A 14,535-nucleotide genomic window follows, 5' to 3' on the forward strand; every position below is an offset into this window, starting at 1 on the left:
TCAGAGGCAAAGGACTGAACCCCAGGAGCCATTATTCCTTCCTGCATCAGACCATTTCATGCAGTATGACTGGATGTTGTCGAGCAACACTGCTGAGCTCCACAGGGCTAAAGGAAGTTAAACCTCCCTCTGAGCACTCAATGGGAAAAAAAAAGTGAAATGATGTACATAACTCTTCCTCTCTCGATCAATCTACCTTCAGAGAAGAAGGCCTAATTCTGCTGAAATTTCCCTATTTAAATTTGTATTTCTTTTTAGAATTATCAGGGGGCAGAGGAACATGGTAATTCCTTTTGATAAAAATTAGCTGTTCCTGGGTAGTTTTGTCCTAATTGCAACCCTCTCCGTGGCTCCCCCTCTCCATGTTTCCTGCAGAAATGCTCCTCTCTCACTCAGGAATGAGTAAACGAACCTCTGAGTCTTCACCTGTACAAGGATGAAAGATGAAACCACCTAAAAGGGCCTAGACAATCAGACTTGGCACTATTTCTGCTTACATAGCCCACCACTTTCACAGCAACAACAAAAAATTACTTGAAACCTAATACCTTATATTCAGCTTCAGACAGAAGAACTTTATTTTCCTCTTTTTTTTTTTTTTTTTAAGCTAAAATGTTATTGAAAACAAAATTTTCTCAGCTAGCTGCTTCGGGGCAATATACTGAATTATGAAGCTCCATACATTTTAAATGTTTTTGAAATCCTGCGAGGAACCCAGTAAGTCCTCCCACCCCCATCTTTTCCGCCCTTGAATTCTGCTGTTTCGACCATTCTCTTCCTTTTCCAGGCTCTTCTGCATCACAGACAGGCTGTTGGCCGAAACGAGCCGCCAGGGAAAAGTGCATGAGAAAGCGAGGGCGGAAAACACAGAGACAGAAATTCGTCTTGAGATGGCACTGCCTGAGCCAGGGCTCTCGCTTCTGCTTCCAGGGCCTCTCCTGGGCAGCTGGCATCAAACCCAGAGCACATCGAAGTTGCAGGGAGAAGGGCTGTACAATGGGTGGGTCCCCTTGAATCATGCTCCTAAAAAAGCAAAAGGTGCAACGAGAAACGAGTCCCTGTGCATTCTTAGTCACAGTTGTGGACAGAAGAAGAACCCATACGACTCTTCCCTTTGGTATTAAATAACAGTTTTAAAAAAAAGCTTTTTAGAAACAAAGCATATACTTGGTGAGACTGGAAACGTTAGCCATCCCAGGCTAGCTGTCCACCGAAATACGTCTCATCCCTACTCATAAATAAATAATCTCTCTCCTGGTCTGGCTTCCACGCCAGGATCAATCTCTCTTAACATCTTACTTATTTTATTACAGCTTTTGGTTTTCTGGGACTGATTGAAAGTTGCTCAGAGGAAATCTTTGGTTTTGCTTAAGTGTCCGTGACATTTAATCATGACTTTCCTTGCAGTTTAATTTCAACCAGTCAATCAGTTAATCCACTTCGATTGATTCTGGGCTCTCGGTGACTGGTTTGCACTCGTTGGGCATTCGCTGGTGCCGGCTCAGCTGGGTGGCCTGCGTGAAGCTCCTCTCACACCTCTCGCACCTGGTGGAGGCAAGAGAGAAAATTGAGACCGGGAGTGGGACCGGCAGGGTGATGGGCTTCCTCTCATCCTGCCTAATCAGAACGGACACTCCAAAGTGGCTTCAGATTTTACCGGCTCAAGAGGTTTAATTGGTGGCCCCTTCCAAGGCCTGCATGCCTGTGATGGGACAAAGCTTGTCTGTTGCCGAGCAGAGGGATCTGTCAATAGGCAGGGGGGAAGGTGATTTCTCCAGAGAGCCCTGTCCTGCTGCAGCTCTGATCGCTGTCAGTTCAAATAGATAAAGAACAAAAAGAGATTTTTAGGAGTGAGCTATCAAAGAAGCAGCTTGTCTGCAGTTTTCTGCTCCGTAACCCCAAAAGAGAAATTGATGACAAATAGAATTGCAGCTGCTGCTAATTTAAAATCGGGACTCCTACTCCCCTCGGCATAGCAGCCAAAGAGTGATCATTTCTGAACTGGGGAACTGGAGGAAACAATACATTAGTGTGCAGTGACGATGTGGAGGGGGTGGGGTGGGTGGAGGTGGCTGCTTCTTTGTAAAAGCTCACCCATACTTGGGGTTAAAATACCTTTTCCTTTTTTTTTGCTGGGGGAAGGGGGTGTTGGCGGCACAGAAAACCCAGAAACCAACAGATGTTTGTAGGTCGAGATACAGGCTCAGCTCCTTAGAAAGCATAGAATTAACCACATACACGAGGGCCATAATTAAGGGCCAGTGTGTCATCACCTGAAGAATAGCGCCTCTCCTTAACCTAGAAAATAATAATTACCGGTGGGGGGGAGGGGGTGTGTGCAAGGGGAGTTCAGCAGTAGAATTCTCGCCTGCCGTGCAGAAGACCTGGGTTTGATTCCCGGTCCATGCACTTGCTCCCCACCAAAAACAAAAATTCAACAAATGGTGTTGCAATAACGGGATAGTCACATGGAAAAATGCAAAATAATAATAATAATAATTAAATAATAATAATAATTAGCAAAAGCTGATGGTCTAGAGACCCCAGGTTTGTCTATATCTCCCATGTAACATGAATATTCTAGTCTGGGGGCTGCTCAACCTATCAGGAAAAAAAAAAAAGAAATCCAGCGCAGCCTCTAGTCACTCTGTCGTCGTTCCTGGCTGGCTGGCTGCAGCCGTCCATACCCACACAGATGGGTGGTGGCCGGGAGCTGGGCACAGGCAGACCCCCTCGTGACTGTCATGCTCTCCCGGGCAGCCTGGAGCCCCCACCGGGCACCGCCTAGGGTACGGCGGTCACCTCAGCCTTCCCCTCCATGTCCCCTCCTCAGACCTCTGAAGGATATTTAGGAGGCGCCACAGTCACCTGTTCCTCTTAAAAAATAATGCCACCTCTAGCTTTCTGGTCTCTGCACCACTGGGACTGTGGCAAAAGCCATCTGGGGAAGGTCCCCACTGCCTGACTTAGAACCACAGCCCGAGGAAATCCGCAGGTCCCATTACCCACTGTGCCTTCCTCTCTTTCTCCTCTTTACAAAAATTATAACTCTGTCTTGCCACAGAAATAATGACCTATAGAAACAGAAAACATCCATCCACTTTGGGGATTTTTTGCAAAGTTTGGAATGTTAGGAGACCGGAGCGTGAATATCGCCCTTGGATCTTTCAGGGCTTCTGTGCCTGCCCAGGGTGTCAGTGTGAAGAGACTGTGTTTCTTTGATTGTCTTTCAGGGAATATTTTTTTGCAGCCTGTTCCACTGTTAAAAACTGCACTGTGATCTTGACAAATGTATGATGTCAGCTTTAATGTATCAGACCTATCAGCTCAATGAAAATAACTCAGAAGTATTGATCACCTAATGATTTTTGGTGCATTCATTAACAGCCACGGGCAGCTCAGCCCCTCTCCGGAGCTCCTGAAGTGCTGATGACACGTTAGCGACTTGCTGATTGTTTATTAGAAAACTGATTAGTTACTGGATTAGTGTGTCAAAATATACTACCTTTCATGGCTTGACAAACTTTCAAATTATTACATTCCTTTTTTTTTTTTTTCAAAGCTCTAGAGTCAATTTCCAAGAGAGGAATAGCTCGAACAATTATGAGGAATGACAATTTACCCGGGTCATGATTTTGCTCTTCTAATCCCATGTATTAGAATATAAACAAATTATAAGTGGAAAGGATAGTGCTTCATATAGGGCAAAAATGTGTTTGTATATGAGATATTTAAACATCCTCATTAAGGGGAGGGTTGATTTTTTTCTCAAGTGTTTGCCTTAAATACATCACAGATATTTCCATGCATGGAACAATTTGTTGTAAGAGTCAGGAAATTTACTAAGTCAGATTTAAGGGGCATGTGAGAAGCTGACTGCCGAAAAATCATCTCTAGTGCCATCCACTCACCAAATGTGAGTAAAAATACTTTCAGATGTGCAGAAAGTTACCTTAATCTAGATCCTTGTCCCAGGAATTTCTCCTTAAGTTGCCTTACTCTAGATCCTCTTCCCAGGAATTTCCCCCTTTTAAGTCGAGTGTGCTACTAGAAATCATTATCTATACGATTTGGAAATTATAAGAATACAAGTTGGATAGCTGAGGAAACAAAGGGAGCAGGGTAATAACATGCTTGGTTTTGTTTTTAATTTGGGTAAGGGTAGGACCTCCATTTTGCATTTATTGGCTTCAACTTTAGAAAAAAATCCCATCACAAAATATTTTCAAAGCTTAATGAAACCCATCAGAAGGACAGACTCAATTAAAGAGCCCAGATTCTGGCAGGTCAAAGCCTTGACTGCAATTGAGCTGGCATCCGATTAACCCTGAACTACTACCCCAGATGAGTGACGGGCTGTGGGCATATCTAAGCCTGGACTTCGTGCCGTATAATAGGATATGAAGGTAGGAAAGATGCAGGTAATGAGCCAGGAGGAAAGTAATGCTCTGCATGCATGGGTCTTCTCGTGGCCCTCCCTCAGCACAGGTGTCCATGCCACAGCCATCAATGGAACACTGTAGGACACGCAGGTGGAGAGGCATCCAGATATTTCAGCATAGAGAAAGTCCCTGGGTTTCATCACATATGAGAGTCCTAATTATAACTCGAGTTCCTCTTAGATTTGAAATCATCCTTTGCTTAATATGATGGTTGATTGGATTATATGTGCGGGGGCTTAATTGCCTCTTGAGAGTGACAGATGAGCAAAACTACGGAAAGTTCTATTTCACAGAAAACTTGCAAAACCCTTTCTGTGCACTACAAGTCACAAAATCCTTCTTGAGCTGAACCAAATTGCACAGGGCTTCATACAGATGATGTGCTCACTGCATAGTTACTGATTTGATTTGATTTTGCCTATGACTTGTTCAACTATTGGGCATGTTTCGGAATTTCCTTCGTTTTTCCTACTGAACCAAACAGCTTTTACTTGGGGCAAAAATGCAGTTTTATTCTAACAAAGATAAAGAGAACTCCTCCTAAGCAAAGTCCTGCTCTTGTGAATTTTTCCAGCTCAGCAGCCAGGCATCAAGCAACTCACATGGATCCTCCCAGCAGAGCAGAACAGCCTACCTGAAACCTGTGAGATTATTTTTAGTAATAGAAGAAAGAAAAGGGAGTCCTCCCTGTAAAGACTTCTTCGACGGGCAACCTCGTCTCCCCCTCCCTCTCTTTCTCCCTTGCTTCCTTTTTGCAATAAAGTGTTTGGCAATTGCTATGAAATGAAATGACATCTTGTTTTTGCTTCTTGTTCAGCACAAACTGAAAGCCAAGCGTTTCAGTCGGATGCTTTGATTTTTGCGTCTCCTGTATGCTCATTTACCTTCCAGATTCTAAGGCCATGGCCTAGGTCAGCTGTCCACAAGGCGTCTGCTCTATCTAGAGCTCAGGAGATGGAGTCTTCCATGGGCTGCAGCCCATCAGATCGGGAGGCAGAGCCAGGAATGAAACTCTGCTCTCTCCTCCAGCCTTCACTGATTTGCAATAATCTCACTCTGCCTTCAGAACCCACTTCCCCACAGAAGATTTTAGAAGTCAGAAGAGCTTTTCCCTGATGTAGCAGACACAATCTCGAGGCTTGCCCCTGAGAACTCTGTGGAGATCTCCTGGGCCCTGAGTGGGTGGGACAATTTGGGGAATGAGCCATTTGGGGCAGTTATTTGGAAGTTGCCCAAGGCATGGAGTTTAGCGATGGGCATCTTTACAAGATTCTTTTCCTTCTTGCAACATTGTTTAAGCCAATGCCCATTAGTTGAAGTAGTAAAGTTAACTGTTGTGGCAAAACCCATTTTGTTGACTAATCTGCAATGAAAGTTGTTTTTGAATATTTGTCTTACAAACTCGTAAAACGATATCTTCATAATATTTACAAATGCCCATGGGATGGATATCCATGAGCTGTGGCTGGAAGATTCCCAAAACTCCCTTGGGACAGTACAATGCTAAAAGACCTGCTTGTATACACTAAAGGATTTAATTTTCCATTTCCTAGAAGAGGTTTAAATCCTGCACTTTAAAACTAAGCTGACACTCAGCTCTCCCTTGGGAATATATATTTGATAATTTAAACTAAAAGCGACAGGATGTGGCTTTCTTCATAGGAGTAGGAGCCAAAGGAACTGAAAGTAAAAGACCCATAGAGCCCAATCCAATCAATTTTGGCTGTTTATCTTCTTTTCCAGATGAAATTAGATTATGGTCTCAAAGACTACTTTTGAAAAGAAAAAAAAAATACAATAACCAAAGCCCAGCAAATATTAATTTATGAATTGAAATTAAGTTAAAATGGCAGCTTTATCGGAAACATGACAAAAACAGGATGCTAAAGAAAAAAAAATTGAGAGGAGTCAACAAGGTTACACATAAGTAACACCTTAACATTAAAAGAAATCTATTTCTCATTTTGACCCTGAAACCTCTTCAATTAATTACTAAAATCTATTTACACAGCAACAAGGTAAAAATCAATCTGATTCCTGGCACTGCATCTGTTTAGCTACCCTCTCTAATGCAAGGGGCCAGAAAGATGCTCGGTTCTCCTGCAACTCTGCTTTCGAAAGGCACTCCTGTGCAAAGGGCATGGGGAATGTGCCATTGTCTTCTTCCCATCCAGAGCAGTGGTGACACCAGAATCTGTGATTCTCCTGAGGGCAGGAGTCCACCGGGCAGATGAGGATGCAAATTCCCTTATAGGGAACTCCTAGGACTGTGCTAATCTACCTGGCACCTTAGGGTGTGTGGTAGTTAGATTCAGTTGTCAACTTGGCCAGGTGAAGATACCTAGTTCTGTTGCTGTGGACATGAGCCAATGATACATGAACCTCATCTGTTGCTGATTACATCTGCAGTTGACTAGGAGGCATGCCTGCCATAATGAATGATGTTTGATTTAATTGGCTGGTGCTTAAATGAGAGAGCTCAACGTAGCTCAACAACCCAAGCAGCTCAGCATATCTCATCTCAGCACTCGCAGCTCAGCCCAGGCCTTTGGAGATGGAGAAAGGAATCACCCCGGGGAAAGTTGTTGGAACCCAGAGGCCTGGAGAGAAGGCCAGCAGAGATCACCCTGTGCCTTCCCACATAAGACAGAACCTCAGCTGAAAGTTAGTTGCCTTTCCTCTGAAGAACTATATGTCAACTAAATAAATCCCCTTTTACTGAAAGCCAATCCATCTCTGGTGTGTTGCATTCCGGCAGCTAGCAAACTAGAACAGGGTGAATTAGAAAAAGCACCCCATTGGGCTATCACAGCTCCGGGGCCACAGTTTATCCAGTGCAGTGCAAGCCCCATTTTAGACCCCACTCTCTCCCAGCCCCATCAGCCCAATGCCCTTTTGCAGCAAACAAACTGCAGCTATGTACATAAGCAAAAATTATCAATGCTTTTATTATTAATTAATATCATAAATGAAGCCATAATGAAAAATAGTTAAAAATAACAACTAGAGGTATCTAAATCCTGAGAGGTGAGGGAAGATGCAGCCTTTTGTGGACTCCTCCCTCTGCTGGCAGGCACAGAGGTGGTCAGGAAAATGACCAGCAGGACTCTTCCTACCCAAAATAAGTGTGGCCTCAGGATGAGCAATGCTGTGGCAGGACCCCATGCAGGTAGGGACAGAGGGAAATTCATGGGTAACGAGACTTTGGGCAGACTTCTTGGTGAGACTGAGCAAAGGGTTAGTTTCCTACTGCCTGAATAGTTTTCTCTCTTGCTTGGTCTTGTCCTACAGAAGGTTAAAAAAAAAAGAGCTATACTCTATGCCCTTTTACTTTTCTTCTTAAACACAAAAAGGCAGTATGGCAAAAGAGTAGAGAGCGATGTAAGAGGGTTAAACAGAAAAGGATTCATTACACAGAAAGTGAAACCTGCTTTGAGACCACTAACCAGTCATACATGATAATTCACACTCTGAAGCCTTTTCACATGCTGTTTGGGCTGCCGCAAAAGCCTTTCTTCCTCTGTATGTCTGACAAACTCCTACTCATCCTTCAAAACACATTTTTGAAGCATACCATTCATTAAAAAGAAAAAAACCCACATCTGAAATACCATCTATTCCAGATAGCACTGATTACTCCACCTGTGTGCTACCCTCAAACATGGTATGTGAATGCTTTATTGTTGCACTCTTCATTCTAAACTGCAATACTCATTCATTATTTGGGCTTCGTCACAAACTATGAGGTCTTCAGAGACATCTTTTGTATCCCTTGTAGGTGCCAAGTAGCAGAGTAGGTGTGCAATAAATACTTGCTGAATGAACAAACACATATATAAATGATTGAATGAATGAATGAATCAATGAATGAAAAGGACATCTTACTTGACTCAGATGTCTACTGCTTTCATGATTACGATACATCTAGGAACACATAGTCTCTCTTAGGTACCCTGGCCTTGCCAAAACCTTGGAATTCAGTTCTACCTCTTTCCACATTTCCTGAATCCTCAAGAACTCTGAGCATTTTATCCCCATCAACAAAGCATTTCTGAGGTCCAGCAAGTACCCAGAAAAATCACAAGTTGGCTGCTATAATAGAGTCAAACCCCTTTAATATATAAGAAATAAAAGGAAACAGTTCGCCAGAACCCCAAAAAGTTCAAGTTCCCAAAAGATCCAGATGTTCTAAAGTCATGGCCAACTTGCTGATGGCCATGAGGCCTACTGATGGCTCTCAGAGCTCCGTGTGGCTCCTAACTCAGATTCTAGAAGTTCCTCAGGAACTGGAAAGCATCTTAAAATGACTGTCTCCTACCTCCTTATTTTATGGGTGAGAAAACAGAAACCAGAACAATGATCTCATGTCCAAGGTCGCACAACTTGAGCCCAAGCCAATGTACCCGTATCCTAATTAAATTTTCCAAACTTCTGCCACTAAACCAGTAGGTCCTTCTGCAGCTTAGACACTGCCCTTCCAAAGAACCTCCTCCACCAGCTGGCTGGGCTGGGCAGGGCGGTGGCTGGCCCAGAGCCGGTCCCTCCACTCTTCTGCCAGCACTCAGGGGAGGGTAGGAGGAAGAGACGCAAGGAGGACAGGGCCACGGCTACTTACTTGAAGGGCTTTTCTCCAGTGTGGGTTCGAATGTGGTTGTTAAGGGTGGTGGCCCCAGCAAAGGCACGGCCACAGTAGCCGCACTTGAAAGGCCGGTCACTGGAGTGAGTGACCACGTGGTTCCTCAGCTCTGAAGGTTGGGAAAAGGACTGGGAGCAGTGACCGCACTGGTAGGGTCTGAAACAAATAAAGAGACTGCCTGGTTATTATTTCCTCTGTTGGTCAAAGGGATGCAGCATCATGGCGGCAGGGCCAAGACTTTTTGGTGACACTTTCCCCATCTCTCAAGCAAAGCATAGAGCTTTGGTCGCTGGGTTCCCACCACTCTCCTTGTTGCCACAGCAACGGGATGCATGGAGCTGATGAGACAGATTGATTCCCAAACTAATATTCCTTTCCTGTACCAATTGCACCATTTCAAGCACCCCTAATTTCTTGTTTTTATTCCCCCTTAGGCGAATATTAGTGTACTTCTGGGTCCACTGAAGTACAGATTTGGTTGAGCAGAATATTAAGAGAGAAAATATGTAATTGTCTCATCCTTCCATGGCATGTTTAACTTTTTCAAGGTGCTTTACAATCAATTATCTAGTTTAATCTTTACAATAATACTCTGGAATGGGGGAAAGCAGCTGTCATCATTGCCACCTATCAGTTCAGAAAACAGGATGCATAATTATATCCTGTACATTATTGATGCAAAGGACTGAAGATTTGGACTTTATCCAAATCTCTGGACTTTATCTGAAGTGCCAGAAGACAAGGAAACAAGTGCACAGGTGTTTTAATAAATGCTAAACTCTCGGAGGCAGGGTCTGTCTATAGCAGAATCACTGGTATTGTACAGACGAACACAGAATTGCAATCATATTAGTCTCTTTGTACCAGAAACCTGGGCTTGAAACACACACAGGAATCCCAACTTCTGCGTCCTTCACCCCCCACCTCCAATATTTACCCCTAGGCTCTTTTTCTTAAATCTCCTCTGCTCCCCCACTCCTTCTGATGCCGAGCCATGATTTATAGCAGCGTGGAAATGATGAGATGTCACCGAGCTTGCAGAAGGATGGCTCTGATGCAAAAGCAAGTGGAAGGAAGTTGTGACAAATATCTGGTAATTAGTAAGATTATCCGAGAATATTCTTTCCAGCTCAGCAGAAGTGAATCCATTTTTGGTTTTCATAAAACAAATTAAAATTCTGCCTTCTCCACAGACGTTCTGCTGCTTACTGAAGCAGAATCTGGTGAGTGATATAAAACCTGGGGAGTTTTCCCTATTCGAAGCTATTTCATATCATTCCTTGCCAAGGCTCTAATTTGTTTATCAAAATTTTAAAGAAAATTAATAACCTGTTGTGAGGGTTAGTGACAGCACTCGCTAAGCCCAGAACTTCCTAACTGTATTTGGAAAACCAATGGCTAAAGCAGACTTAATTGCTCTACCTTTAGCAAATGCATAAGCTCCAATGACCAAAAACCCAAATGAACGACCAGGAGACAATGGTAACCAAGCATGTACAACAATTCAATTAAGTGCAAATAAAGTGTAGCCTCTCATTTGTCAAGTGAAGTGCTTAATTGTGGCTACTTGCCTCACTGAGCACAAATACTATTACTTTACCAGGCTTCGGGACGCTGAGCACTGATTGTAGAATTTTTTAGCTTGATTAATAGTCCAGGATTGGTCAATAACTCAATACTATACAATTTTAATTACTTACATTAAGAAATCTATCTAACTGTCCTCCAACAAGTTTCAAAGAAATATATAAGAGTCCTTGGTAAGGAGTTTATCAATCTTGACAAATTACGTATGCATCTTATTACAATTACAAAATAATGCTTTGAAAGCCATTAAAATTATATTTAGGTGAAAGTATTCCCCTGCCAAGCCTGGTCTTTGTGGTGATTGTTAACTTTAAAAGGCTCCTCAAAAATGATTCTCTCAGGGATGACTTTTTTTTTAATGTTATTGAAGATTACAAGCAAAATAATATTTTAATATATGCTATATCCACTGACAATTGATTTTTCTAATAGTGAAGGGACCATTAACATTTATTAGCCTCTGGTTATCTATTTTTAATAGCTATCACAATAAACAATAAGCCACTAAACAAAACCAATTAATCTTTTCTTTCTTTTCTAACTCTGCTGTCAAAAGTTGGACTGATTTATTTCTTATGGTCAGAAGTCAATTCATTCTTTTTATGCTAACAGTCACAGTGGCAAAGATTTACACGCAGGAGAGCAGAAATGACAACAGAGAGCCTTATGTTGAATTTTTATATCAGAGGTGGGTGCACAGGTGTTTCAGTGGTTAGAATGCCCGCCTTTCATGCAGGAGACTCGGGTTCGATTCCCAGACCATGCACCCCAACAAGAAAAAGAATATATCAAAGGAATACCAACGAAAGGATAATGGCATTCGAAAACATCACCATTGCCCAGCACTGGCCTGAGAAGTGTTTGCTAGGAATCCAGCGACCTAAGGTACAGTTTTTAAAACTTCGCAGGCGCAGCCTGACTGAATGGCAGGGTCTAGAGGAGGCAAGACAGGAGAGACAAGTCCTGCTTCAGTCCCTGACTTCAATCAGCTTTGGAACTTGGGGCAAGTCACTCAACTTCCTGAGTCTCCATTTTCTCATCTCTCTGGGAAGGGAGATGGACTGAACTACATGCTCATTCCGATGAGCTCTTTTCGTACGTTCCAGATAATCAACAAATGTGCATCGCCTGAGGATTGTTCCAGGGCACAGCTTCTCAGAAGTAAGAGGCAAAAATATGCTCTCCATCTTCCATCAGGCGTACGAGCCAGTTCTCTGTACACAGAGCTGTGCATGTGTGCACTGCACATGCTAATTAGAAGATGAATGATTTAAACTTATTTGGTGAACACGTGCAAATATAGAAGAACAACAAAATACAGTTGATCCCAGAAAGCAAAGTAATAACCCTTCATTCTTAGCTACCTCGAAAAATAAGAATTCAGACCCTTCAGTCACATTCAACTCTGCAGAAGCTGATTTTTATACAGAATTAAGAACTAACACATGTTACCCTACTTGCCACTGCAATAACAGATTGTCTCTTCCAGCCTAGAAATTTATAGAAAGTTAGTCCTCAGAAAGCACAGAAGCTACACAGTTAGTAGGGTAGAATTCCTTTAAGCCCTCTTTTCTTGTTCTTTCAATAACTTCTAAAAAAATGAGTTAGGGAAATGGTCAAAAATTCATCTCAGCTTTGATTGTGTGATAGGGTTTCATCTAAGGGCATAGAATATGTTCAAGACAGAATTAAATCTCCAAGCCCAAAAGCTGGACTAAGAAAACATTATCAACACTTGGGTATCACAACTTCTTTTGAGAACACTTAAGGTCACAAGCCTTAAGATGTGGGTGTATAAATAAACATAAATATATATATATATATATTTCTATTAGCACAATCTAATTCCTCACCTTTTAATTTATAGCTGAAGGACCTTTAAGGCACAGAATTAGTTGCCATTACTCAGCTTTTTTTTTTAACTTTTTTTTATTGTATAGTATAACATATATACAAAGCAAAGAAAGAAAAAAGCAATAGTTTTCAAAGCACTCTGCAAAAAGTGGTTACAAGATGGATCCCAGAGTTTGTCATGGGCTACCATATGATTCTTTCGGATGTTTCCTTCTAGCTGCTCCAGAATATAGGAGGCTAGAGGGCTTAAATACTTTTCTCCCATCACAATTGACTTTTGTTTCCTTCTTTTTTTGTGTGAACAATAACTTATATACAAAAAAGCTATGAATTTCCAAGCACAGCACCACAATTAGTTGTAGCATATATTTCAGAATTTGACATGGGTTACAATTTCACCAATTTAGGTTTTTACTTCTAGCTGCTCTAAAATACTAAAAGAGATATCAAGGTAATGATTCAGCATTCATATTCATTTGTTAAGTCCTATCTTCTATGTATAATTCCATCATCACCTTTGATCTTTCCATACCTCTCATTGGGGTTGTATGGGCCCTGGCAATTCTAAATGTTTGATATTGGAAGGGTATGTCACTAAAATGTACTCAGCTTTTTATTTTGATAACTTTCCCATTAATTTTTTAATGTCTGCCCTAAAATAAGGCCTTAGTTTATAAACATTTGAATGCTATCTTTATCAACTCCAAAGTTGGATATACTGCAGCAGATTCAGAATTCCTTTGATGTGTCATACCAGAAAAAGCTCTGAGGACTGACAACACCAACTGTTGGTTAACTGCACTCTTTCCAGGATCTCACGTCACTAAGTGAGAATCTTCTTTCTAGACCACTTTGATTCTCCCCACATCATCAGACACACACACACACACACACACACACACACAGCACTCTTCCCAAGGCAAACAAAATAAGCATTCCTCACAAAGGCATAGCATCACACACCCAGTAGTAGTTTATCAAACCCCCCCTTCTTTTTTTTTAACAACCTGAGACTTATGCTACCCAATGGAATCCATTCTGCCATGATGGAAATGTTCTATCTCTGCATTGTCCAACACAGGAGCTGTTGAGCAACTGTGACGCGGCTAGTGCAACTGAGAAACTGAAGTATTACTCTACTTAGTTTTAAGGAATTTGCATTTAAATAGCCTCATGCATTTAGTTCCAATACAGAAATACCAAGCTTCTTCACAGTGTGACTATGTGATTGTGAAAACCTTGTGTCTGATGCTTCTTTTATCTACCTTATGGACAGATGAGTAAAACATATGGATTAAAAATAAATAAATAATAGGGGGAACACATTAAAATAAATGTAGTAGATTGAAATGCTAGTGGTCAATGAAAGGGAGGGGTAAGGGGTATGGTATGTAAGAATTTTTTCTGTTTTCTTTTTATTTCTTTTTCTGAATTGATGCAAATGTTCTAAGAAATGATCATGATGATTAATATGCAACTATGTGATGATACTGTGAATTACTGATCACATATGTAGAATGGAATGATCATATGGTAAGAATGTTTGTGTTTGTATGTTAGTACATTTAATAAATAAAATAACTTAAAAAATTGTGAGAAATGAAAAGAAAAAGAAAAGAAATACCAAGCTTCATGAAAAACCTGAAAGTGCTCTGTACCCAATGAAGAAATAACTGAAAAACAGACAAAGCTTGGGTTGATTTAGTTAGTATCTATCAATGCTGGTAAATTTACAGCAGAAAGAAGGCAGTGAAACAATTTTGTACATCCTCTGGCATTTTATCTGTTACTGGCAGCTCTACTGGCAAAGATTTCTCCAGTAAAATGTGCAATTCATTTGCGTTAAGTCTGTAACTGCTTTGGTGTACAGGAAAAGGATAAAAGATTTAACAAAACTAAGTGTGGTTTGGTTTAAAATTATTAATCCTTCTTTGATTTTTATTTCATGGCACGAAAGGCTCCAGGACAAAAACTGTTCAGCCGAAGCCACATTTTCTCTTCGCTCCGTGTCAGCCA

At 41.6% G+C, this 14,535-nt stretch overlaps 1 protein-coding gene across 1 annotated transcript in view; it reads right to left on the minus strand.

Moving 5' to 3' along the window:
* Window positions 1–238: 238 nt before the first annotated feature.
* PRDM6 (PR/SET domain 6) overlaps window positions 239–14,535 on the minus strand; it is a 101,203-nt gene continuing 86,906 nt past the window's right edge. The window contains exons 7-8 of the mRNA XM_077138810.1: window positions 9,058–9,234; window positions 239–1,545 (exon numbers count right to left, since the gene is read on the minus strand). Of these exons, the coding sequence (XP_076994925.1) occupies window positions 1,431–1,545; window positions 9,058–9,234 (292 nt within the window). The 3' untranslated portion in view covers window positions 239–1,430. The remainder of the gene's footprint in view (window positions 1,546–9,057; window positions 9,235–14,535) is intronic.

Source organism: Tamandua tetradactyla, chromosome 21, assembly GCF_023851605.1.
Source record: "Tamandua tetradactyla isolate mTamTet1 chromosome 21, mTamTet1.pri, whole genome shotgun sequence".
Taxonomy (NCBI): Eukaryota; Metazoa; Chordata; class Mammalia; order Pilosa; family Myrmecophagidae; genus Tamandua; species Tamandua tetradactyla.